Source organism: Pseudonaja textilis, chromosome 2 (assembly GCF_049901715.1).
Source record: "Pseudonaja textilis isolate UNSWEBS1 chromosome 2, rPseTex1.2, whole genome shotgun sequence".
Taxonomy (NCBI): Eukaryota; Metazoa; Chordata; class Lepidosauria; order Squamata; family Elapidae; genus Pseudonaja; species Pseudonaja textilis.
In genome coordinates this window covers 59,947,498-59,975,292 of record NC_141991.1, presented here as the reverse complement: position 1 = coordinate 59,975,292, position 27,795 = coordinate 59,947,498, and the positions used below count along the sequence as shown (strand labels likewise).

Sequence of the window (27,795 nt, the reverse complement as noted above, 5' to 3'; positions counted from 1 at the left end):
TTGTAAATTTTGTTTCAGTTTTTATTTAACAAGAAAGAAGTGTGCAAGCCGGCTTCTGAGATTTAAGCCATTCGCACTGGGAGCATAAGATCAATAGCAATGAAACTAGAAAGGAAAAAAGGCACAAAAAAATAAAAAAAAATTAAAAAGGAACAATAATCCTCAAGTGAATAAAATACAATGATTGAAGGCTCTACCTCTCGAATTTCCTTTATTTTGGCTCCGCCTTTGCCAATGAGTGAGCCACACTGGCTAGCTGGGATGACCAGCCTCAGTGTTACGGGTGGTTTGGAAATGGTACCTTCATTGGTTGCTCCATTTCCCAAGTCCTGCAATAAAAGAATTTGTATTCAGTTCAAGTGCAGAGGGATCCTTTCAAAGTCACATTTGGTTATTATTAGTATGCAGCGTTTTGTGTTAGAACCCCCATTATAGGTAAAAAAAAATAATCCTAAGAATTTAGATCTTCTCTCCTAATTTTTTAAGATCCACTATTAGATGATATTCAGTTTTTTTGTACCTGATGTCATCCAAATAATATTCTGTCTGGTATAATTTGGTGAGATGTAAATACAGTGACATCACCTCCATTGGCTTTAATAGTCGTTTTGAATTCCTAGGGATACTTAAATTATATACACCAAGAGAAGTGCATATATATCATGACAAATGGTTGTTTAACCTTACTAATTTAACGAGATACAGTACGTGCCAGAAATTTATCAAGAACTTTCCCGTTTCAAAGCACCACTAGAAAATCAATTTTCTCAAAAATAAATTGCATGACTCTCTTCCTTCTTTTTGGCAGGATCGGTATGAAATCTCACCATTTGATCATAGACACAACAACCATTGTAGGCTCCTAAATAACTAGACATGGTTTATATGGCCAATGCCAGCCTTCACTGGAAAGCTTCTATCTTTAATGGAAAACTGATAGATTTTTTTTAGTGCCACAATTATACTTAATGGGAGCAAGTAAGACCTGCTCTGGGAGCAACATGCAGCAGACGGAGACTGGAGCTACTTCACCTCCTCCAGCTTGAAGGCAATCATGGAAACAGCTCTGAAAACAGCATCTGTGGATCCTGTAATGGTGGTGATCCGCTCGGGGCAGGATCCTTCCGAGATGGTAATCCGGGCAGTACTCTAAAGACACAGCAAACCAGGAATAATCATGGAAAATACGTTTTAGGTTTTCTAACTGTTTATACAACACTTCTACCAAGTGTACAAAATGTTTCATAAACACCCCAATAGTCTGTCAAGTAGCTGGACGCTATCTGCATACTGCAGATATGGCTGAGAAACAGAAGAGATAGGCTCTGTCTGTTGGGGGAGTCTGGTCTGAATTTAAATTAGTAGCAAGGACTTCATGGCCCACGTCTCTTTTTCTCATCCCTGCATTTGTCTGCTAGGTATCTGCTAAAAACACAGTTTGGTGTAGTGGTGAAGGCATCAGGTTAGAAACTATGAGACTGAGAATTCTCATCCCACTTTGGGCACAAAGTGATCTTGGGCCACTCGTTTTCTCTCAGCCCTAAGAAGGAGACAAGGGCAAACCGCTTCTGAAAAATCTTGCTGAGAAAACTGCAGGGACTTGTCCAGGAAATCCCTAGAAATTGGAGACATCTGAATAAATCTGCTACTTGGGAATCAAATCCTCTCATTTCAAGAGAGGATAAACTCAAAAGTCAATGGTCTTCATACCTATAGTAGTATCCTATCAGAGCAGTGGTGGCGCAGTAGTTAGAGCTGATAGAGCCGTGGTGGTGTAGTGATTAAAATGCAGTAGTGCAGGCTACTTCTGCTGCCTGCCGGCTGCCTGCAATTTGGCAGTTCGTGTCTCGCCAGGCTCAAGGTTGACTCAGCCTTCCATCCTTCTGAGGAGGGGTAAAATGAAGGAAGGCCCAGATTGTTGAGGGCAAGAGGCTGATTCTGTAAACCACTTAGAGAGGGCTGTAAAGCACTGTGAAACGGTATATAAGTCTAAGCAGGGGTGGGCTTCAAAAATTTTAGCAACTAATTCTCTGCCCAGTTGCTTGGGGGACATGGCCATGGTGAGCGTGGCCTAGTTGGCTTCCTGCACCAGGGTGAGGGGGGTGTTTTCGCCCTCCCCGGGCTCTGGAGGCTTTACTCAAGCCTCCAGGAGGGCAAAAACGGCCTCCCTGGCCTCCAGAGTCTATCATCTGAACCTCCATAACTGCCTGGTTTGGTTCTGCAACCCAACAGGACAGACACAGACTTCAGAGGATAATTAGGACCGCAGAAAACACAATTACTACCCACCTGCCTTCAATCGAGGACCTGTATACTGCAGGAGTCAAAAAGAGGGCTGTGAAAATATTTACAGACCCCTCACATCCCGGACATAAACTGTTTCAACTCCTTCCCTCAAAATGATTCTATAGAGCACTGCACACAAGAACAGCTAGACACAAGAACAGTTTTTTCCCCAAAGCCATCACTCTGCTAAACAAATAATTCCCTCAACACTGTTCAACTATTTACAAAGTGTACACTACTATTACTGGTAATCTTCTCATCAGTCCTTATCACCCATCCCCTCCCACTTGTGACTGTAGGACTATAACTTTGTCGCTTGTATCCTTACGATTTATATTGACTGTTTCCTAGTATGATTTGATTGTTGATTGTACCCTATGACTATCATTAAGTGTTGTATGTTATGATTCTTGATTCTTAACGAATGTACCTTTTCTTTATATATACTGAGAGTATTTACACCAAGACAAAGTTCTTGTGTGTCCAATCACACTTGGCCAATAAAGTATCCTATCCTATCCTATCCTATCCTATCCTATCCTATTCAGAGGCCCTCTATAGGCCCAAAATGGGCCCGTTCTCGGCCTTCCGGAGGCCCATTTTTCAGCCTCCCTGAGCCTCTGTGCGGGCCCTGCACTTACCTGGCATCCAAAACGGGCCACGTGGAGACTCCTGAGAGGGGAGGGTGGGATTTTACAGTATCCTTTCCCTGCCACACCCACCAAGCCACACCCACAGAACCCGTAGTAAAAAATTTGAATCCCACCACTGGTTCATGCAATATAGCATTAAAGCATCTCTGATGATAGAAATGCTGATCTTATCTACAAGTGTTTACGTTTATTCAATGACAATGAGGTGCTAAAGCAAGGGTCCCCAAACTTGGCAACTTTAAGACTTGTGGAGATCTCTGGGCTAGAGAGAAGTATATTCATTATTTCAGAATCTACTTTAGAATACAGTAATTATGAACTACATTCAGAAAAATAGAGACTACAATATTTGGGTAGATTGATCCTGCTTTCTGTCTCTCCATATTTTCTAGCACATTCCTCTTCTGCCTTCTTCCTTTTTCCCAACAAATTTTCACTCTTGTTAGGAATTCATACAGCTAGAACCATAGAATAGATAGCTGTTTCCCATCCTCAGCAACTTTTAAGATATGTGGACTTCAACTCCCAGATTGGTTGGTTGGGGAATACTGGGAATTGAAGTCCATACTTTTTAAAGTTGCTGAATTTGAGAAACACTGGAATAGCAGATCACCTGCATTTGGGCTATTACCCCCTCTCCAATAATACTTACCTGTTCTCGTATCTTCTTCACAGTCTCTCCTTTCTGTAGGATTAAAGACAATAAAGGCAATTACCCTTAGAATGTAGAGCAAAGGAATTTCAAAAGCACAGAGTGACCTGCATTGATCTTACCTTGCCTATGATACTGCCAACTTCCTGCAGAGACAAGAGAAATGGAGTTATAAAAGATCTCTAAATCTGTAAGATGCAATGCCTGAACAAATACTTTTGGCTGGAAAATGAGGATGCAATTGCACATCTTCTACACACACCCCCAAAAGGTCATTCATAATTCAACAAATTAAATGAAAGGGTTATTCTCCCTTTCATGATCATTCTTTTTCTTCCCCTTCACTATTAGATCTTTTAATAATGTTGAATTTCTATTAATCTTGTCACCTTGGCAATTTAACCCACTATTTTGCTTTAACTGATTAATTCACAAGTATTGTACTGAACGGTACTGTAGTTTTGTTACTGACTATGCATAAACTAAGAGCAAAGCCTAATAGGGCAGTCCTAAAGTACTTACCTTTCCATGCATAAGCATCCGGAGAGTGAGAGTAATGCTGAGTTCTGTTTCATCCAATCCGTTATCTGACCCACTCATCCTATCTGGTGATGCCACGGTGTAGGAATGCATGGATTTGCTTCTAAGGGAAATCAGCACCCTGGGCCTAGAAGGTGTTGAAGTTGGCAAATCTGCAGATGCACAGAGAAAAATAAAAATAAAAAGCCTTATATGGTACCTTGCTTGTAAATCAGTTCCTTAAGTTGGAGGGGTAAGGGTGGTTAGTATTTTATTGATTTATAAATTTGGCCGCCTATCTTACACAGGATAATTCTCGGCAGCTTACAGTTACATCTTAATTAAAGCATAGCTTACAATCAAACCTTACAATCAAAGACACATGCAAAGGGCAGGAGCAGAGTGGAAGAAGAGGTGGGATCTCTTATTACTCAATTAATCACCTCCATTGTGCTGTTCCCCCACTGGGGCCCTAAGCTGACTGGCACAGCCACGTCTTTAGGCTCTTAAAAAAGATAGGAGGGTTGGGGTCAACCTCCAGGGGGAAGGAGCAATAGCAGAGAAGGCCCTCTTCCTTGACCCTGCCAGCTGGAGTACTTGGGCTGACGGGACACGCAACATGCCTCCTCTACAGGCACGAGTGGTATGGGATGGACTTTCAAGTAACCAAGCCATGAAGTATGGCCTTTAAGGTGATCACCAATACCTTGAATTGTACCCAGAAGCAAACTGGTAACCAGTGCAGCTCACAGAGCAGTATTGTTAAAGGAGCCATTCTTGGGGGGCTCAAAACTCCCCATGCTACCACTCTGCATCAGCTGTAGCTTCCAAATGCTCTTCAGGAGAGTTCCATGTAGAGTGCATTACAATAGTGCCGTCATGAGATGACTAGGGACTGAATGACTGAGCGCAGGGAATCCTGGTCCAGGAAAGACCTCAACTGGAACACAGCACAAAATTGTGCAGAGGCTCTCCTAGCCACAATTGCCACCTGTTCCTTGAAAGGAAACCACGAGACCAGGAGAACCTCCAAGTTGCAGACTGGGTCTTTCTGAGGAATGCCACCCCACCCAGAGTAAAAAAATGACAAAGTCGCGGATCCTCGCAAACCCAAAGCCATTCAGTCTTACCAGGGTTCAGTCAAATGTTAGTAAGAAGGGTTTGGCTTTTATGCAACATCTCTTGATATTCCTGTCTCAGAGCATCTGAAGAATAATGATAATGGTGATGAAAGGAAACATCACATAAGCAAACATGGCTTATTTAGCCATTAGGAAGGAGAAAACTAATGGAAACACATATCTATATCTGATCTATGAAATATTACAATCCGTGTACATTAAAAAAAAATACAGAATGGTAAAGACAACAGCAGTCTGGCAGGCCATATTTATTCAAGTACATACATATAGAATTATATTCATCCACCAACACATATTTACCAACCCACCAGGTATATAGGTAGCAGTCACAATTATAGTTGTTTGGTTTTGACCTAATATGGTATGTGAATACAGATATAATTTGTAAAGCATGCTTTATGACTTGGCATTATGGATGAACCAGGTCAGTTCAGTTTGTTCTACAAACTATGTCTTAAATAGCTATTTATACAAGTACGACAAGTTTTTTCTCCAAATGTATCTTGAAGAGGAAGAGTCTATAGAATTATCTGTATCTGCAGATGCATCAGGGAAGGTTGATTATGAGGACAGTCTCATTCTTACATTCAGCTCAACTATTCCTTCCCATCCTCCTTACTCCAGAAATAATATTGATCTATCTATGCCTCCCTGATGAGAAAGGAATGATAATTTTCCATAGCTGAAAGCAAGCATTATGAAGTTAAACTGTGGACAATAGATCCAAAGATACATTTCTTCCTTGCTTGAGATCCTTCTTTTCCCAGCGAGCATCCACGTATAAAAACCAAAGCAGAAGAAACTGATGGTTCTGATTAGCAATGAGACCCCCCCCATCCCCCGGTAAAAAAAAAGATTTCCAATTTATGATTGCAAGTGCTTCCTACATGCACATATCTCTACTTAGATAAGATGGCATCTGGCCCCAGATATGTATCATGACAAAAATCAAGTGACCCGTTTATAGATATATCAGCTTTATGCTGAGGTCTTCCAGATGTATTGTAGTTCAACTTCCAAAATCCCTCTGCTGACTATGCTATCTGGGGAATTATATGAGGCGCCAGGTTGGAGGAAGATTAATATAAATGAATAGATGATAGACACACAGAAAGGAACAACTATACGCATTCAGTTTCAGCTTTGCCAAAAATGATTGTTATGAGAAATGGCCTGAAAAAAAGTGTTAATATATTGCAAAGATTCCTGGTGGTTGTTTCAGCCCATCTTTATCCTAATACTTTTATGTATCCCACTGGAGTTATGTATAGAGCATAGCTAATTCTACCACCGTATTACAGACGGATCTCACAACAACGGTATTACAAAGCAAAGCCCTTAGATGCCAGGCAATGCTGGATATTTATTCTTTTCTCAAAATACTTATCTTGTTTTGTCTAAGATGGCAGAATCTCCACAAATATTTTTGTCTCATTTTAAGAATAGGTGTATTTCTCTCTCTCCCCGCTCCTCTGTGTAGATGTATCAAAATATATATCAAAAACTTCCCTTGAATTCAATTTACAGGATAGACTGAATACAAGTAAATGCTGGGGAGAGGCTGTTAAGAGAGAGAAAAACATTTGCAGAGATTGATGCAGGTTTTGGCATGGAATCAAGAAATGGTACTTTTTTTTTCTTCACTATTTCTTTACAGCTTAATGGAAGGCATTGGAAGAGCTGCTAAGTGGTCGTCTTTCATATATTTGATTGCTTGCTAATGCTTAAGTGATTTTTCTTCCAGTGGCCCCAGCCAAGCACGCCTACCAGCAAGGGTGGGGCATCGGCCAATGTTCTGCTGTAGATGAGAAAACCTTTTGTCAACTGCAATATGGCTACCAAGAGGGAGAAAGATCTGAACTGTTACAGAAAGGCCCTTTAAGAGGCTCAGTCCAGTAGTGCTTGCTGTTAGGAAAACTGATGCTACTTCAGAGATTGATGCCGTCTGTCTGTCTGGGTGCCTGTCTGCTTCCACATGATCAATATATAAATAGGGAAATATTAGCAATTTACTCAAAAGTTTTGGCAGTCATTTTGAATTTGGGATGTATGTGTGTAGTGTGTACAAAGTATGGTTTAAATGCTCCCCCCCTTTTGGAAACATCTGATAATATCAGAGCAGAGAATGAGGAAAAAAAAGAGAAAGAGAGAGACAAGAGAAAGAACTGCAGAAGGACAAAAGATTTAGCATTTCTCCAGTCTGTGTGCTCAACAACAACAAAGCAACCAAGGACTTAAAAATAGGACTGAGTATATGATAAAGGGCTATTTTGAAACTCCTGGCCTCAGAGACAATCTGGTTTGACATTACAGGGTTCTCCATATGACAATATACAGACAAAAACCCTCTCCAAGAAATTGTTTCAGGACCATCAGAAAAAATCCTTTGGGGATTGATCCTGTGAATTAGATCTCCAGAAATTACAGCATGAATGTCATAATAAATAAACAGTAAATGTTAGTAGATTTAGCCACATTATTGGACTGTCTCTCAGGCAAATAACAAATACTGCGATAAGTGCTGAGGTAACTCCAGATGGCCTCGGATTAGAAGAAACAACCACGCTGACTCAGGTCAAGCCAGTAGAGCTGATAATGAGATGCCCTTGGGAAGCCAAGTGAAACCACCTGAGTCCCATAATGCCCTTCTCTTTTCTTATTGTATCAACTGCTACAGTGGGGCCATCACGTAAAAGTATTAAGGCTAGTAACAGTTGGTTCTTAACTTCTATGAATTTGCCTCTTAGTCCTTGCAGAAGTGGATGGATGGATGATATTACATTTAGAAGAGGGTTTCTTGAACTTCTTTGTATCTGAACCCTTTCCCACTTTTAAAAATTGTGGAGGACCCCCAAAGAGCTTTTGTTTGTGTGGATTATATTTATTGATATGTATTGTATTAAGAAAATAAATTTGACATATTCACTCCTGCAACTTTTTACCGTTGTTTGATGGAATTTCAATATGGTATTTTTCAATATAGGCTGGCAATAATTTCACAGATCCCTGAGAGTATCTAGGGATTGTAGAATCAAACTTAAGAAACACTAATCTAAAAATAACAAAATCCATGAGGAAGCTTTGCTTTAATCTGCTCTGAATTTCCTGTTGTTCAGCTCAGTTGAATGACCTATATCAAGTTCAAGTGAGAGGAAGGGAAAAAATCCTTCCTATTTACTTTCTGAAGGGAGTTTTATATGTCTCTCTCATATCCCCTCCCCATCATCTCTATTCTAAAACCATTGATGGATCTTGATGCTTGCTCCTAATTTTGCAGCTGAGACCTCCAACTGTCCTGTGATTTAGAATAAGTAGAATAAATCTGCTTATTTTTTATTTCTGGGTTCAAAAAACCCAGAAATATACTCATATCCTATACTCATAAGATAGTATACAGAAAAACTCCAAGTCATAACGATGTGAAAGTTCCTTAAATTAAAACCACGTAACATCATCTTAAAGTGAGTTGTTACAATCAGTCAAGCAAAGTACTTAGGAGGACATTTCTCTGAGTACAATGTAGAAAGTAGACTGCAAAGTAAATTAATTGTTTGAATTCAAATGTACTGAGCTGTCATCTTGTTTTAAAGCAGAGCTTTTATTTTTAAAGACATCTCCCTTTTCTTAGAAAATTCTTCCTGCCAAGCTCAGAAAGACTAAGGTCTCATTATCTTTTTTAAAAGCACTTGAAAAACCCTTTACATGTATTTATCTGCAAAGGGAATAGGTTACAATTAATGCTGTGGTACTATTATAGCCTTTGCATAGATCATAATATCTCTCTATTTTTACAGTTAATCTCTATGTTTAAAGTAATACACCATTACAGTCTTTTTGTAAATTCAAGGATACATTTATTAAATGTGTAATAATATCAGTTTTTTGCAGACCTTGTAAAGCTGGCTTTTCTTTTTTACATGTTTTGTCTTACAAGCTTCATTCTGTTCAGGAGCTTTAGAAATTGTAACAAATATTTATAGAAGAAAATGAAAAAAGGGGTCAATTATCTACCCATTTAGCTGGCCACCTGCAAAACTTTAGAAAGACACTAATAAGTCTAGAATGAGATGCCTTTTGCTACTTGTCTTTTGCTGGTGAATATTCTGAGAATTATTTTTATTTACTATCATAATTTACTGCAAGCCTAATAAATCATTCTGAGGAGGAACAATTAAAAACCTTCATACACATGGTCTCTACAATACTGATATAAGGAAATAAAATGAGAACATTTACAGGATCCAGCTTAGGTCTTTGGGGAGGACATGGCACAGGCTAGATAAAAACAGCTTGGAATTTTAATCCTGATAAACAAATATCAGGTGAAGAGAGCAATATTAATAAAAATAGCTGATATTATAGTTCACCTGTCAATCAAACCTTGGTTTTCCACTACTAATCTAACTCTCCAATGAGCATATGTATTAGGAACGTCCATATTTAATATTTTTAGACATAAATTTAAAAGCGGCTTTTAGCTGACGAGATAACAGGATGTCAATTTATATTTATTTTGCATTCTTTCCTTCCTCCACTTGATCTTCACAACAATTCTGCAAAACAGATGAAGCTAAAAAGTGTTGCAGATTATCATCTGAGTTTCCTGTTTAGTAAGGTTCATTTGATCCAGATTGTTCTCTCTCCTTCTGATCCAATAATCTATTTATTAACCATACTGGTTTCTAATATCTTCAGACAGATCTTTATTTTCTGGATATGTATGCTTACTCCCACAGGAAAAGAGGAAGAAAAGAATATTGTTTTTAATTATTTTCTTTAATAAACATAGAAATTGTTTAACTGCACTCCTAGGTGCATGCATACAATAACAGTTTGCAAGAAGAAGTGTGCATTTGGGGAAAGGAGAACATTATTATGGATAATGAAATAGGTTCTTAGATTATGACTTAGGTAATGTTAGTTTCAGTTGAAAGAGATTAAAAATACAGCTACATTAAAGATACACTACCTGTAGTGGTGCATTATTCTTATAATGTAAGCAAAAGATCAATTCTTTGATCAGGAATGAAGAGAAGTAGCACACAAATTAAGACCTGGGACATCAAAATGACTCTTTTCATACACCAATTTTTCTCTATACTCCTGTTTATTGGGCTACTGCTTTCAATGAACAAATATTAATGAAGCAAATTTTACAGTAAATGTGTGTGTGGTGAAGACTCTGATTTAGGCAAAATGACAGGTGGAAGACCAGATCACAGCTGCAAAAATTTGGATGGCCATGAGATGATCATTTCTTTTCTGCCATCTAATGGGTGTCCTGATTTTTACAGATCAGATTTTGAATGAGATGCCAAACTTAATAATGAATGTAGTGAACAGAACATTTCTCCATTATTAAAAAACTAAATAAAAAATAGCCTCACCACCACCGCCTCACAAATAGCCATTACACAAGGAAGTTAACTAGTGAAGATTTGGGTGTGTGTGTGCGTGTGTGTGTGGCTTGAATAGAAAGAATCATGACTTTTATGATTATGGAAAGGGTGACTACATTTGTTCTCATGACATGGAAATCCTGCCCCCCAATGTAGCTACTGCATTTGTTTTCGTCCATTTGCAATCAAAGTCTCCAGGTATCCATATCAAAGATATCAGAGATTGAAATCTGGAGAAGGATATTCTTACCTACAGGAACAATTTACCCCCTGAAATCAGGTGTGCTCCCACCCTCATATTATTTAGAAAAACAGTTAACAATTTTCTTCTGGACACTATTTGGTCTGGAAAGCTGTCCATACCAACAGCCAGGATTTTTTTTTCTTAACAATGCATTATTTATATAGATTTTGTTTTATTTATATAGATTTTTGTTTTATATATTGTAGACCGTGTAGATGTGTATGAATGGTGTCATATTAAGGATGGTCAAAAAATGAAATGGAATGGTCTAAATAATGCAGTTCCACTCAAGAACAGGCAGATAAAAATAACCTGCTTCTTTCTTTACTTCTTTTTTTCGGGTGTTATAAAAGTTTCAAAAAGTCCTCAGTAAACAAAAGCAATCATCTCATCATATGTTTTTTTAATTTATTTTTTGCAAAGAATGCTTTCTGAAAAATCCCCATCCATCAAGAAAGCTGGCAGGAGGGGGCTCTGATGTGAGTATCTCCTACTGTGGGCTTCCCTCCTGGGAATCAACTGGATCGTGAAGCGGCCCTTTCCCCTCCATTGTTTGGAAACTTGCTTAGACCTGGCAAGTCTGAAAAGCCTTGGGGGACTGAAGATGACACGGAATACATTATACTGTCTTAGGTCAGAAGTGGTGCTTTGCTTGGTGGAATGGATTTGTTGCCAAGTTTATTAGTATTTTGCAAGACATTCAATTGTTCGACTTTGGAAACTGCTTAGGGCCAGCCATAAAAGTCACCATGGTAAATAGATGGCCAATGTGTGTGTTTCTCAGGATACAGTCATTATTTATTTATTTATTATGGAAGCAACTTCAGGTGGTTCATAGTCAACTTAAAACAAGAGAATAAAACATTAAAAAAATAAAACAATAAATATGAACATTAAGGTTGAGTTTAATACGTACAAGAAATTGGTTTAAGTTTTCTATCCCTGTACAGAGGAGCATCCCTCTTTCCAAGTTGTGCTTCATCCTGTTGTTGCAAATACTTTTTAATTCCCTGCTTACTTGTTGGAACCAGAAAGAAGGAAAAATATCTCCACATCCTCCACAAAACCACAAAAGAACTAGATGGTTGCTCAGCCAAGAAAGTAGAAAGTCATCTAATGGCTAGACCAGATGTACAACTGGTGATGAATTTCCCATCCCCTTCCTCTAATTATCCCCATTATTTCCGAATTCTTGCTCAAGATTTAAAATAACTAATAGGAAATTACTTGATGAGCTATTCGAGGGTTAGTGAATACAGTAGAGAAATCACTGGAAGAAAAGAAACAAATGGAAGTGTTTGGAATAAGCTTTGTGGATGTAAGAAAATATTGTGGCTGTTCACTCCCTACTTCCTAAACAAATGTTTTATGGTTACTATGAGTGATGGTAAGGTTGAATTTGTTTCTTTATAGCAGGTTCTAACCCTAACTGTGCCTTCTAATTTATCAGATTCCCATCTGTCTCATTTAAGCTGTTCTATAGTCACGTGTATGTTTTACAGAAAGAAAGCAAGTGTCAAAAGTCATGATCACGTTTGTAGAAAATAAGACTTCAGAAGTTGCAAACCAAAGCCTCACCAGGCACATGGTCCTATTACATGTTTGAAACTATTTATATTAAAATGGCACTAAAGTAATTCTTACTCTTTTTAATTGAAAATATGACTTTTGCTAATTTCTGTGCAGAAATAAAAGCTTTGCCACACTATCAGGGAGGAAGCAGGGGTACGATAAATTATGGAAAGACACCCTAGAAGTTTTACTGTATTAAAAATGTTGTTTATGTACATTGACACAATGTTACACATTTTATTGACTTTATTTATCTATTTATTTATTTGTTAAATTTATTTATCACCTATCTGGCCACAAGGCTACTAGAGGGAACTTTCATAGAGTTCATTCCCAAACAAAAATGCATATATTATTTTAGAATTACACTGAAAGATAACTAAGAAATGCAATAAATATTTATTTATTTGGTTTCATTTGTACTACATGCCCCACAACTCCCATTTTTATAGCCAACATCAATACAATATATAATTTAGACTGCGGATGTGACTGTTCCCACTGGAAATATTCTATGATAAAATAGCTTGTAACCTGTGAAATATATTTTCCCATGTTTGCCATTGTTTTGCTTTTGAGTCTGTGAATGTACCACTTGCAAGGTATATACTAGGAGCACCAACCATTAGTCTGCGTACATTTTCTCTATGCCTCTCTTTCCTTTCCATTTCAGGTTGGCACTACCATTAATAGACAAGGCAGATGCTTTGCCAGGTGGAAGATGGCAATGGATGGACTTGGATGTGGCCAAGAGCTGGTCTGCCTAGTATCTACAGAGATGGGAGCTCACATACTTGCACAAGCTGGCAAATGAAAATTTAGCTTACCCTTTTCTCTAAAGTAATTAGTACACATGGATGCCAAATAATCTTCAAAATCAATTCGTGATAAGGCTTCCTCGTGTCTACTTTGTCTTTTGTTGCTGCTTTTATTGTTTTTGCATGAAATGAATACATTCCTCAATCTCAGCTCCCTCCTTCTATCTTCTTTGTGGAAAAACCTTTCCCATTCCAAAACGTCCATGCTCAATATATGTCTGCCTGCTAATCCATGTTTAAACTAGTGCTGCCCTCTGTGTAACCTTTGCCATGCTGTCTCAATCCTAATCTTACTCCTCACACTCTCTATCTCTTTCCTCTGGCACATCAGTGCTGGGCAATGTACAGTACTTCCCACCACGACCTGATTTCACAGATATCATTTTTCTGGGGAACTAGGGATTTGGAAAAGCTTTGGGTTGGTGACTATGATTTCCTCTTTGATTACCTAAGATAAATGATATTAAATCCCTCCTGAAAATCCAAAAGTAAAGCAGGATGAAAATGCTAGTTAACCCTGGGATGAGGCGAGAAGGCAACAGCTGTGTAAATGCAACCATGGTCACCACCTCCCTTCAGATCTCTCAGCTGTCCCAGGCGGCAACTGTCTTATCAAAGAGTTTTAAGGGGCTTACTTAGACTCCACTGCTTATTCTTGCCTGGCAGATTGAGTGACAGAAAAACCTGGGGCTTTGTTTGGAAGGACAAGTTATGGCAGGCTGGACAGCTATAGTCAAGCCATCAGACTTCTTCTACCATCTAAAGAAGGGAGCCCTGCATGCCACTCCTATGTGGTAAGACTTTAGAAAAAGGATTAGAAAAGTGAAGTCATGGGGTGGGACAGTAGACACAGACAAAAAGACCCCCCCCTCCTCCAAATGGGGAGACAAAGACCCCATTTGTAACCTACTAATCAGAAAATGAGATGTTTGTTTTCCTCCTTTTGTTTATACATTCCATATTTTAGAAGAACAAACACATCTAATAGGCAATTTGATATACAGTGTGTATACTTAATGTTTTGGGGCCCAATGCCACCCAGATGGTTTTGTGCCTAAGGCAGGATCAGAACTCATGGTCTCCCGATTTTGTGTAGTGCAGTGCCTTAACCACTGCACCAAACATATATAAATAAATTAAAACAAACCCATTCCCTTCTTACCCCTATGTGTCTGTCTTCTACAATCTTGTATCGCCTACCAGAGAGCTGAGGGTTTGAGGGTTCCGCACAGGATCTTACTCTCCCTAGTACTGCTCTCTTCTGGACAGAGAGCTCTGATGTTGTTCCTGGGATTGTTGGAGCCACTCTCTAGGCTTAGGAGTCACAGCGCTGAGTGCTCCTACCACGACTGGAACCACTCCAGCCTTTATGCACCACATCTTGTCTAGTTCTTCCTTCAAGCACTGGTACTTCTCCAGCTTCTCACACTCCTTCCTGGTGTAATTAGTGCTTCAGTACTGTCTTTCAGCCTAACCCTTTCCCGCTCCTGGAAAGGGCTGGACTAAATGTGCATATAATTTCAGCAAGTTAATTATTTTTGTTTCATTTGCTTTGGTATTATGATTATTAATTAAGTGGGTATAGGATATTCTAAATTTCTTTTTTATATTGCTTTCTCTGTATTTATTTTTTAAAATGGCCAAGTTTACTTTTACTTTTATAAATAACAATCCCAAATGGGACAACTGATTACTTCAAAAAGGATTTGAAAATATTTTGAACCTCCAGTGTTGTTCTTCCAGAGGAACATTACAAAGCAAAATGGTTTTATTTTTATCAGTCAGTGCAAACTATTTCTCATGTACGAGAAAAAATCATTACTTTACAATTTCTCACAAATTTAGTAGGGAAAAGGGGGCGAGGGGTGTGAATGCTTTGTGATAACACCCCTGGAATGCAAGTGGAAAAGGTCAGGATTGTGATATTGTGGGAACTATGCTGTGATGTCACAATATAGATTTCATGTTGTTTTGGCACTGCAGTTTGTAGTAAATGCCTACGACCAACTCTAATTTACTTGGCAACATATAATCTCAGTAAATATTTGTGTAACTTTCAAAAAATGAAGACAATAGTTAGTTGGATACACTCCTTCTGATAAGCCTTTTGATCTATCATAGAATCTCTTTTCTTTAAATGCCAGATTTTATATAGCTAAAGTTATGCTCTCAGTCAGAGGAATTACTGACAACTAGCCTCTATTTAGGAAGGTTTTTTTTCCAGGTATTTTTCTACATAATTGGCTGTTACCAATAACCCTTTCTCTAGTTTCTTTTTCCCAGGAGAAATCAAACCTTTGTATTACTACTTTGTTTCAAAGAAAAACATTTAATTTGGGTTTTTATTTTAAACACAGAATGAGAAATCCTCTATTTCAGATTATGTTTTAAGCCAAAACAAATCACCTTGGACTATTATTTAAAATGTGGTAATCAAAATGCTCTGCAATTTTTACATGTGTTGTTACTATGTCACTATGTAAATTTGCACATATGCTTCCTTTCTTATCTTCAGATATCTGGATTTCTAATGTGGTTGGTAATGATATATATATCATGATTAAATTTGATTACACTCCACTATTATGCAATTTTATTCAAAAAAAAATATTACACTAATTCAAATGAGGCAGTCTGCTGAATGTGGGGATTGCCTGGACTGGGCCAAGCAGAAGCATGCTTGCTTACCAAATCAAGCCTTTGTTCTGCAAAAAAAAAAAAATGGCAAAAACAGTCAGTGAAGATTATGCTATTGCCCAGCAAAGGGGCCATATCTAGTCAATTAATATTTAAAAATTAAGCAGGGCCAAAGGCAATAGATTTAGATGAAAGATGCTAAGAAATCCTAAGGCTACAGACTAGGCCAGGGGTGTCAAACTCAAGGCCCACAGGCCAGATCCAGCCCACAGGATGCTTAGATCTGGCCGATGCTGGAAACAGCAAAGGACTGGTTCGCAGTGCCTCTGCCGGCAAAAATGGAGCTTGGGAGGGCCACGTTGGCAGAGGGTCGCAGGGGGCAGTCATGGCCAAATATGGACCTCAGAAGCCCGTTTTCACTGGTAGAGTGCTCTGGCCACCACAGGCGCCAACATGAGTGACATCAAGCTGGCCAAGAGTACCCTGGCCATGCTCCCTCTTGAGGTCAAACACAACCCTGATGCAGCCCTCAATGAAATTGAGTTTGACACCCCTGGTCTAGACCATGAAGCTGAAAGAAAACCACTTTATAATACAGTAAAACTAGATAGGTGTGCCTGTGACATCACCACGACCCAAACTTGCCTTGAAAGCTGACTTTATGCCATCACTTGAAGGATGAAAGATGCTGCTCTCCTAGTCATAATATGGACGCTTCGCAGCAATACCAAAGAATGCTGCATTGTTTTTGTTTCCTATCACCCTGGAGTTTCTCAGTGATCTCTCTAGGAAAAATTATTGCCAATATAATTAATAATTGGTTACTGAAGTGTTTACATTTTTTTCAGCCAAAGCAATTAACTAACACTTTTATATGTTACTGATCAGGTGCATTGCAGTTTTATCAGCTAAGAAACCTTGTATTGGCAATGGAAAATGAATCAATTCCTTTGGCTGCATGAATTCTTATCTATTAGGGAAAAATGTACAATAAACCAACAACAGTATTCACCGTGAAAGTCAGTTGAATGATCATCTAATTTCAACAATAGTTCATTAGCAACATTCATTTGAAGCAACTACATAATTGTCCCTAATCACAAAGTTAGCAACCGTACCAACAAAATTAAAAAGCTTACATAATTGTAATTTTAACAGAATGGAATGCCACCCGTATATCACTTTCATGCTCAGTGCTTGATAATTTGTATCACATTATCCGCCAAAAGTTTCAATCAGATTCATCAAGTAGTGATTCTAGATTGCCTTCCTAAAATTCTTAAAGACTTATGATTCATATAAGAGGTATGATTAATATAAGATTGAAAAAAATCCCTTGTTTTTCAGTGAAGTAGATGTATACCACCCTTCAGCTGCTGCTGATAGTCTGAACTGATGAAACATAAATAATTCATGAGAGAAGGATTGAACTTGACTCACTAGAACTTGTGATAAATCTTTTGCAGAATATATTCATCGCTACCAGAATTTCCATCAATAATTTAATAGTTAATTCTATAAAATCTTCTATGCTATTCCTTGATTAGAACAAATTTATCCTCATGCTGAAAATAAGGATGATTTGGGATGGAGAAAAAAGAGAAAGACCTGGAGATAAATGTTGTTTATACTTGTTCCAAAAATTTTAAGATAATTTTAAAAATGGTTTTGGGATTGTAGGTATTAATTTCTGAATGTCATAGAAGAATGATACTCTAAATAGCCAAAGACCAATTCAAATTTTACCTACTGAATGATACTTGAAATTCTAATAATATAAGTTAAATGGTTTAACTGATAAATACAATATCAACATATTTTATATATGATTGCCTTATCTCCATTATGCTTTTCGTTCTATATCTTTACCATATACAAAACCAGGTGGAAGGCAACAGAACTGGGAGTGTTCAAAACAAACAGAATTTTAAGAATTGTGATTTTAAATTCAGATACTCTACCCTAACTTTATAATCTAATATAGATAGATCATGGGTGTCAAACTCGCCACGTCATGTTGCCGTCACGTGACGTTTCATGATGGTTTTCCCATTCAGGAGCTGGGGTGTATGGCCTGCGTGTGACGCATCCGGTCCATGGGCTGCCAGTTTGACACCCGAGAGAGAGAGAGAGGGAGAGGGAAAGAGGGAGAGACAGAGACAGACAGACCATTAGGAAATTATGAGACATCATTTCCTAAAGTTCTTTTTGTAATGATTCATGTTAATTCCACAAACCCTAAAGTTTGAAAAAAGTAGAGTGGACATTTAATATGGCATACAATTCAAGTGTCTCTAGGGTGGTAAGACTGACAAAACCTTCCAAACTGCATAGGACAAGATAGAGGACTCAAGGGTCATATCTAGAAGTACCAACGTGGTAGTAGACACTTTTCTTTCCACCCATCAGTCTTCCTATCCCAGCCATCTTTTTACATGAGACAGAACACCATCTTGCTTCAAAGTACCCCCACCCCCCAACACACATCTAACATCACCTTTATTTTCAAGATGCTTCTGGGCCTCACCATAAACATGATCAGTGGCTGAAGTATAGTACTTTGCTTAGAAGTGTGCACAGCTGCCTAGAAAAAAGGACAAAGATAAGGGGGTGGTAGAGAGCATCATGCGGTGGGAGCAGGGGACTAGCTTCAGGTAGTATTCTTGTAAATCAGTACTTCATAAATGATTGTATTCATCTGTGGCAGCCATTTGGTGAATAAGAAAGCTGCCTAGTGGCTATAACATGTTCTCAAAATTCCAAATATACCAACTTCAAAAGTGGTGATGTCTGGAAGGTAATTTTAAGGGGATTTACTGTGTTGAGACTTTTTTGGCCTACTGCATAGCAAAAGTACACCAGAACTGATTCTAGGTGAGTTCTCAATAGGACCGAAACTATCCTGGGAACTGATAACTTCATTGAAGCATATAACTAAAAATGAGATGCATTCATTCCCTTACCTTGGGAACAATCCAAAATGCTATTATAAACTTTAGATGAGAACCTAAGTTGAGGATTAAACTTTAATATAGATGAAGATATTATTTATTCTCTAAGTTAAAAAGATACTATATAAGTCAATTCAATGAAATCTGTTGAAACAAATCATACCATTGTTACTTATCTATGTAAGTATTCTCCTTATTCTGTATGGTCCATATTTCATTTTCCATTAACGATGTTCTTCTGTATTTCTGTGCCTAGTCCATGTTCATTGCAAAAGGACTTGCTTTCTATACTTTTATTTACTCACAAGCCAATTGGCAGAGGGCACGTATTTTTCCAAAGTCATGCAATAAAAAATGTAATTCTTGCCAAGATAATACTTAACATTATCTCTGCAGATGGATGCTCTTGACCCATACCAAGCATTTACTATTATTAATGGCAGCTAGAGATTTATACATTAGGGAACAAATACATTGACAAGAAAATAAGAGTATAAATAAGAGAGGCGGCTTAACTTTGTAAACAGAGTTTATTTTGACTAAAGAACATTGAACTTTCACATATAAATGTACTATCATTTGTTACTAAAGTATAATGTTACATTTCAAGCTGCTTCGTATTTCTTTTCCATGGGGTGTTACATCTAGATTGGCTGATCACACACAATGACATGCCATTTGCATGGTTCAACATAGCAAAATACTTTTCCTGAGCAAGTAATCAATATAATTCCATACATGTGATTGAAACATAACCTCATTAAGCATTTAATCTCATTTATATCCTGATTCTTTGGTGACCATGGAGACTGGCTTAGTTCAGAAGTTTCAGCGGTAACGTCAATGCTATAAGGGTCAATTTAGATCCTAGACGTTTGTTCGCACAATCCAAGTAGTTATTTTTACCATGACAATGGATCTTGTGATTAAAAAAACAAAGACTGCTCAGTGGATTACATAGGCATTTTACTGTCACTGTTACATTTCTGGCATAAAGTTACAGAAATGAAATTCCGAGGACCAAATATGTGACTTGTTCACAGAAAGTAGAAAACTACAAAATAGGCTTTAGCTCTGTTCCCAGCTGAATAAAATTTCAAAAATAAAGGACAAGTGAAAAGTAAAGTACTCAGTTATGTGGAATGATAATGAACAAGCAGAGATGTTAAAAACAAAAAGGGATACATAACAGCATGAAACCAGAGGGGTATCAGAAATGTTAAATGTTGAATTGAATTCACTCATGATCTTATCGCTTTGTCAAAGAACTATGGTATTCTTAAGGTTATAGTCCCAAACATATGGTTCTTACTGACTTGACATTAAATCAATGGAACTTGTTTTTGAACATACATGCAGTGGTGCGATTCAACCAGTGTAAAAAACCAGTTCGGTGAGCAGTCCGAACCGGTTGAATCCCAGCACTGCATACATGCTTAGACTGCATCAAACATGATTGATCTTGAAGCACATTTTCATATTGTCATACTTTGGATGGATCTGGCGATTGGAAGAAATGCCAAACCTTGCCTCTAGAAACTGAGGCAAAGTAAGCCTGTCTCATAGGAAATCTCCCGCTGTGGCTATTGTTGATTTCACAGATGACAGGGAAAACAGAGATGCCACAGACAGTATAAGCAACCAGCAGTTTGAAAAGACAGCAGATGGTAAGAATGACAATATTTGCCAATGGAGGGGATCATCAGCACTCGCATCTTATTAGTGCCTGATCCATTGACAGCACTTTGGCTCCCAGGTCTCAACCCAGCTCTCAAAACCCTCAGATTACCATCAGAGGAGAAAACTGAATTTTATCCAGCTGCAGCCACAAACCATTCAGCCAGTGGGCTGTCAAAGTGCTATGGAACCTGTTAATTATTGAGTCACAAGTCTCAAAAGATTAACTTTTCTTGTTTCTCTAGGAGGCCTAATCAAGTAAATTTTCTTAATTTGCAAGGTAGGCACCAGTGCACTAGTGACCTATGTAAAAACACATTAATATCTAGGTGACTCATAAGAAACAAACATCTAATAATAGGTAAGCTTAAAGTTTCTTCAAGTTCAACTCAACTCCTGGTGACTTCATGGACATATCCACATAGTTCTCCTTAACAATAATCCAGAAGTAGTTGACTGCACTGCTTTTTTCGGGGTGATTTTTCAATTTTCCCAGGGCTCTGGAATTCTCTGGCGGCCTTTCCACCAAATCATACCAAATCTGTCCTAGCTTTTCAGCACAGACAAGATTATCCAGGGTCTATCACTGGACAAGGTTAGAGATGTGATATTAATCTTTTTGAGATAGGCCTTGCCTGTCTCATCAGATTAATATTTTTATGTTAGGGTTTCTAAAAATGCAAGGGTTCAATCACTATTCTTCTAATGTATCCTAGATATTTGTTGAGATTAGCAATATGAAATTATGTAGGGTGAAGTCAACTCAATAAAAAAAGAAGAAGAGCAACCCAACATGAAAAGCCAAGATCACACATTACCCAATGATCAGGATATGTAGTGAAGGTTTACTGAAAACTCAGTACTGGCACAAGCTCATTAAATTATTAGTCAATATTAATATGGATCACTGAAAAATATAAAAACAAGTCCTAAAAAGCAAATCACAATTTAATAGTTATATAACTTGATAAAGAGATTTGCTTTTAATTTGGACATTTGATTCTTTAGATTGTTTGGGTGAATTAATTTATGGGGAGAGGAATTTGGGGTTTTATCTTCCTCATAATCCAAGCTATCTATCTTATTATTACAGTACTTGTCCTGAATAAAACTGTAACCTTAGTCCAGGTATTAGAATCCACACCTATGCACAAAAATCATGGAAACCAAGTTTTGTGATATCCTAATTAATGAATGCAAGAGGCCTGGAAAAACGAAAGTTACAAAGTCGTCTTAATTAATTTCATTCTCTTGCATCTATTTATTGTACAAATAGGACAGGTTTTGCAACTTGCTTTCTTATAAAAAAACAAAAGTATTTTTTTCTATTAGCCAGGATCACAATATTTCCCTAGCTACATTCTAATACACATTTGAGTACACATTTTTTTCATTATATGTAGTTCTTAAATAATAAATCATTATTTGATGAAATTATTTCAGATGTTGGGCAAATAAATCTTAAATTCTCACCAGAATATCTGGGACATTCCAACTGAAAATCAACAGGATGGATATAAGAATTCACTGCTCCACATTAGAGTGTTTTTCTTTTTGTTGAACACTAAACTTCTTTTTATTGGGGGAGGTCTTTGGAATAAGGTGACAGGGAAAGTTTAGATTTAATTTTTCCTTAGCCCATCTGTCCCCTCGTGTTCTCTTTTGTGGCCTAAACTTAGAAAAAGCCAATCTTTGGCGGATAGGAAAGTCCAATGTCAAATTATTGCCCTAAAAAAGTATCACAAATTCAATGAATCTTCCACTAGTCTCTTCTCCTTGAGCTATAAAGCTGCCACCTACATAGTGTTAAGTTAAACTATCTAGTTTACAACTGTACAAAGAAAAGGCTCAATAGCTTAGCCCATTTTCCACCAATTGGCTGGTAACATACTTTGCCAATCCAGGAAGCATTCCTGGCTGATGCAGAGTGTACAATGAGACAATGCAGCAGCTGAATAATTTTGGCATTGGGCTTATATTGTCTGTCTGTCTGTCTGTCTGTCGGTCCGTCCATCCAACCATCCATCCATCCATCTATCTATATTTGGGATAAGCTAACACTGCCATATTAGAGGGCCCTTTGGCTGAATGGCACTTTGCTGTTCTATCCACAAGCCCTATTCGGAATGGCATCACACGCAGCCTGATATCAAGCTCTTCTAAGATACATCATCATACCTGACTTACTTATTAACTTTTCACATCTACTTTTATAAGAAATACTCTGAGCTATGGGAACAGGCCTATGCAGCAATTGTATATGGCAATAATAATATTGCCAGGATACATTACTACACTTGAAGTACTCAGTACACATTAAATGTCATACACAAATCTTATTATTATGTATGTCATATTATTCACTTCCCATGCATTCAGTAAATATTACTTCATCTTTACATTCCCATAGGACTCCCAGGCCATTTTTAATTTCATACAAGCTTTTGTAGCATTCAGTAGCATGCTCCTGGCAGTATTCCCATCCTTTTCAAGACTGACAAGATTCGTGTTATAGTTTTTGTGCTGGGTATATAATTTGCACATACAGAATTTCAAGGTGAATAGATCTGCCACCTTTTGTTCTAAAAATAAATTAGACCTCCAGAGAAAGGAAGGAAGGAAGGAAGGAGTGGGGAAAAAGTTCTACCACGCTTGTACCACTTGGAAATTCCCCCACCCCCACTTTTTAAAGAAAAAAATAACTCTAACAATGAATTTATAACCTTAAGGTAGGTACTAGTCTAGTGGACATTCAGGCCCCACAAAGTAGATTCAGAACTGAAGAAACTTGGACCCAGTCCTAGTAACACCTATGAGCAGTATTCCAGTCTGGTCTGAAATATTGTAGGCAAATCTAACATTATCTGTAAACATTCATGTAAGAAAAGCTTTCAAATAAAACTATTATTTTCTGAAAGTGCATATTAACAAATTATGAATGTTTGCTTTAGATATTATGAAAGCTAAAAGTATCAATCAAAACAATGTCTATAGTCTTTAGAGTTCCTCAATATATGGGAACGGATGGTGGAAAAAGATGCTTCCTTAACAATCTGATATCTGAGAAATGGGTTTCACTTTGCATTGTGGTAAAGAGGGCTCTGCATCATTTCTCATTCCTGAACTTGATTATCTGCAATTTGATTTATTGTCTCATTCTGTTCCCCTGAGAAAATTCAATTTCTCCCTGTTGCATGACATCATCAGTATTATCCTTCTTTAGTTCATCCTGCTACTTCTTTAGAGCGTCCTTAATTTACTAACTATAAGAACCTTATTTGGAAGATATAGAAATGAAACCAGGGTGTAACAGTCGGTCTAGCTTCATTATAATAAAACCAACATTAACTTTGCTAAAAGTTAATGTGGATTTTGTTACGATGAAGGTCGACTAACAATTTCTCACATCCAATCATTCCCAACTAGGTTTTTTTAAAGAGTGCCTTTAATTCTTTCTACTGGGTGCAAAGAGTCAAATATGAATGTGTCTACTGGAAAATATTCAGAAGAGAACACTTTAAAAGTAGTACCTCACCTGTTTGAAATTGGTATTAGCTGAACTTATTTTTATCACTGATAGAGGGACATGCTGCGGTGGTGAGACAGGATCTTCAGGCTTGATTCTAATCACACCTGGCCTAAAGCAATTTAAAATGACAAATCCTCATCATTTAGTGATTTTACTTTATCTTCCTAATAATGGCTAAACACTGATACTTTCCTAAAATGGCCATATCACTGATTTTTACAAAGCCACTCTAAGTAAGAACTCTTTTTCCATTTCCTACCAATGCAGCTGGAGAGCACAAAGAATAACATAGTTTTAATAAGCTGCCAATGGAAGCTTGCTTATGTGGGCAGCTTTCTCATTAATCTTCCCCCACTCAACCCCAGCTTTCACATGAGAGGGATCTCTTACTGGAGCTCAAGAACAATTCCTGGTGTGTTTCCTGAATAGTGAAGAGGAGGAGAGGAGAAGCCCTTGGAAAAATGACCTCATTGCTGCTTTGAATATTGATGTGCAGTTCCCAAACTGCATGGACAGGGAAGGGTGGAGGATGTGTGGATCTTAGCAAGACAAAGAGGCAAATGTTTGAAGAGAAAAGGGGAATTGGGATAATGTAATCAAGGCTGTAAAAGCACCAGAGGATGAAAAATCCACTAGAACAGGGCTTTTACTGTAGAGGATGCCCTGCAGAATTCCTGAACAGAAGGCCTTATGGATGAGTTAGCTGGTCACATGAAATAGATTATTGTCAGAAGAGTGGGGGTGGGGGAGGGCGAGGAGGCACCCTTAGGAGACAAGTTTCTTATTTACTTATTTAATGAGGGCTGTTTTTTAAAAAGGCAAAATTTGTTAGGCAAAATTCTATGAAAGGTACAGTCCAGAATTGTGTGTAGCCCTCCACCGTTTTTTTGCTGAGCAGGTGGAGCCAAAGATCTGTGACCCTTTTTTAGGGCAAGGGCAAGGGTTAAGGGATGTCTTAAGCCTTGTGGATATTCCAGGAATCCATTTCATGTGTTTAAACACCTGATCCTGCACTCAAAATGGGCTCCAGCCCAGCTTTTTTTGGAGTGTGGCTCTTGACATGCTGCATAAAAACCTGGAGTGGTCCTTCAACTACAGATCCCTAACTTGGGAAAAAAATTCTGGATGGGAATAAAATCCAACCTTTGTTCTTGGAGCTCGCAGGATCAAATTTGTATACTTTCATTTTTCCAACATGAAGGAAAACATGGAAAAATTTACTTACACACACACACACACACACACACTTCTGCCTTTTAGGAGAAAACGACATTTCAGTAAACAAAAGCTTACTTTAACTGAACTTCTTTAACAAGTTGGCTTTTCCAGCCGTCCCTAAATTTGCGCTCTCCAATTCTGTTGCTCTGGCTAGACATTCAGGCTGTTGGTAGTTGTAACAAATTGGGAGGTACCACCTTGAGCAAAATTGATGCCTCTGATTTTAAAAACATCTGCTTGGAATTAAGACTATTAGGGACTTATTTTTAAGTAAGTATGTTTAGGACCTCATATCAGGGCCTCCCCCACAATATTGTCAGACGGATTTGGGGAGACAAATCTATCCCCACAGAATGCCCTAGAGTGGTCACATGACACAATAAGCTACTTTGTATGGTGATAGGTCATTGGTGGCCCTCTCCAGCATGGCTGAGAATTGTGGGAGTGGCATTCTTAATACACCAGGCGGAAAGAACATCACCTGCTAGTAAAAAAGAGTTTATAGCCAAAAACTAAAATACTATATACCCTTCTTGGCAACATCTTAACCCAAGGCTGGCTGAAACAAAGTTCCCCTCCCCCTCAAACTTCCCCTCCAGACCAATACCATCTTCATCCTTATTTTTGGTTATCATAATTGTTTCTCCCCCCCCCCCCCCATTTCTCTTAATAAAGAGGATGAGAAATGATTGGGAAGAGGGCTAGCATTCTGTAATGGAGGGGAACAAAAGGATGTGTACAGAACAAATGCAATCTGCTGCCAAAAGTGCAGGGGGGGTGGGGGCAGGTGCTGGAAACAGAGGTTGTGTGACAAATGGAATGAGCTGGGTAGAGATTCATCACCCAAGCTGTCCCCAAGGGCCTCACCACAATAGCAATCTGAGCACAGAAATAGGCCATGCCAGTTCTAAGCTCAGGACAGGAAGGAAGATGAACAGGCAACAAATATAGGAATTGGGAGGTGCGGTGTGTGTGTGTCCACAGGCAGGTGTAAGCAACCACAAGCTATGGAAAAAGGCACAGCCCTGAAGTTAGTTGAAAGGTGCTAACGACTTATCTGTGCCACCAGACAATTTAAGAAGTTGGCCAGTGAGAGAAAGGAGGAACCACACAGATAAAGCAGGGCAGGAAGCTAATAAAATCAAAAGAGACCCACGGGGGTGGGTGAGTGAAGGTTCTGACCCAGAAAAGTCTGCCTTTGAGAGGAACAACCAGGAGGAAAAGAGCAGGTGCCGAGAACAGAGTGGCACAAGAAGGATGAAAGATCCCCGAGCGTTAGCGAGATTTGGTACATGCAGACCAGAGCTAGGAATTAAGATCAAGACCGAACTGTCGAATTTCGGCGAGGGATCATAGTCCTTTCTTGGACTCCAACCGCCTCAATTAACTCAACACTTTTTCCCCTCCTCTGAGAACGTGAGAAGTAAGTGCGACCGGTCGCACCTGCCAAAGTTCTGCGAAGACGCAGCGCCAGATTAGGCCGCTGGATTTACTCATTAAAGAGTTCGGGGCGGGGGGAGAGAGGGAGCGATCTTCCAGGCATCGGATTTTGAAACGCGCTGTGGATCCGAACCCCGCAAGGACCGGAGAGCTAACAGCGCCGGGGTGGGAAGGCGCGTCGCGGTATGCGTGGAGGAAAACCGGGCACCGACAACTAGTCTACCCACTTCCAGTGCCGCAACTCCGGACCCCGTCTTGACCGCTCCCTGAAGAAAAGATTCCAACTTCGGTCCAAAACTGGCGCGGAAACACGGGGCTCAGGCAGGTGGGAGGCCAAACTTTTTTTCCCCCTCCTTCCTTCCCTAGAATTCCCGCCGGCCGAGCCGAGCCGCGCGCCTTCCCAGGGGCCGCGCGTTTTGCATGAGGCGGCAGTGAGCGAGCGACTCCTGCAGCTGCTTAAAGTTGCTTTGGAGGCGACGGTGCCCGGGGTGCGCGTGCTGCTCCGGGCTCGCTCCCCCAAGACGCCCGGCTCCTTTAGCATCCCCAACTCCGACGCAGTTACTTCTCTCTCCCTCTTACCTTTGGGGTATCTCCAGAAAGGTCCTTTGTGCCTCCTAGTCCCACATTGTTACCCGAAGAAGCGTCTGTAACAACTGGGAGTGACATCAGCCTGGAACAATGAAATCAAGCGCTTGACAGGCGAGGGAGGCGCAGGCCAAAGCCTCGGGACTATTTTGCCTCCCCTCCGCCCCCAGCGATCTCGCCCAGCCTCCCTCCGTCCCTCCCTTGCTCGCTGGCTCCCTCCAGGATCCAATTACAGTGGATAAAGGAGACACTAAAGGAACAATGCACACTGGGTAAGACCATCTGCCAAGGACAGAGACATTATACCCCCCCTTCTCTCTCTCTCTCTCCCCCTCCTCCCCCGCTTGCAATGCAGATTGCCGTTCCTCTGTTGTAGTTTGAATTCTTTTCCTGGAAACTGGTGAGCGAGCGGGCATCACTTGCCTGCTTTGCAGCCAGCGTGAGCTGGAGGTCGCGGAAGGCTGGCCCTCCTC

At 39.1% G+C, this 27,795-nt stretch overlaps 1 protein-coding gene across 5 annotated transcripts in view; it reads right to left on the bottom strand.

Annotated features, from left to right (window-relative positions):
- Nucleotides 1-27,549, bottom strand: part of PCBP4 (poly(rC) binding protein 4) — a 53,093-nt gene extending 25,544 nt beyond the window's left edge. For 3 of the 5 annotated variants that reach the window (XM_087924036.1, XM_087924039.1, XM_026725179.2), the window contains exons 1-6: nucleotides 27,317-27,549; nucleotides 4,114-4,283; nucleotides 3,714-3,737; nucleotides 3,592-3,624; nucleotides 1,033-1,149; nucleotides 198-329 (exon numbers count right to left, since the gene is read on the bottom strand). In XM_087924036.1, coding sequence (XP_087780162.1) covers nucleotides 198-329; nucleotides 1,033-1,149; nucleotides 3,592-3,624; nucleotides 3,714-3,737; nucleotides 4,114-4,224 — 417 coding nt within the window. In that variant the 5' untranslated portion in view covers nucleotides 4,225-4,283; nucleotides 27,317-27,549. Of the gene's footprint in view, nucleotides 1-197; nucleotides 330-1,032; nucleotides 1,150-3,591; nucleotides 3,625-3,713; nucleotides 3,738-4,113; nucleotides 4,284-18,419; nucleotides 18,507-27,316 lie in introns of all 5 variants that reach the window. The other 2 variants (XM_087924037.1, XM_087924038.1) reach the window with 2 other exon arrangements.
- Nucleotides 27,550-27,795: the final 246 nt, after the last annotated feature.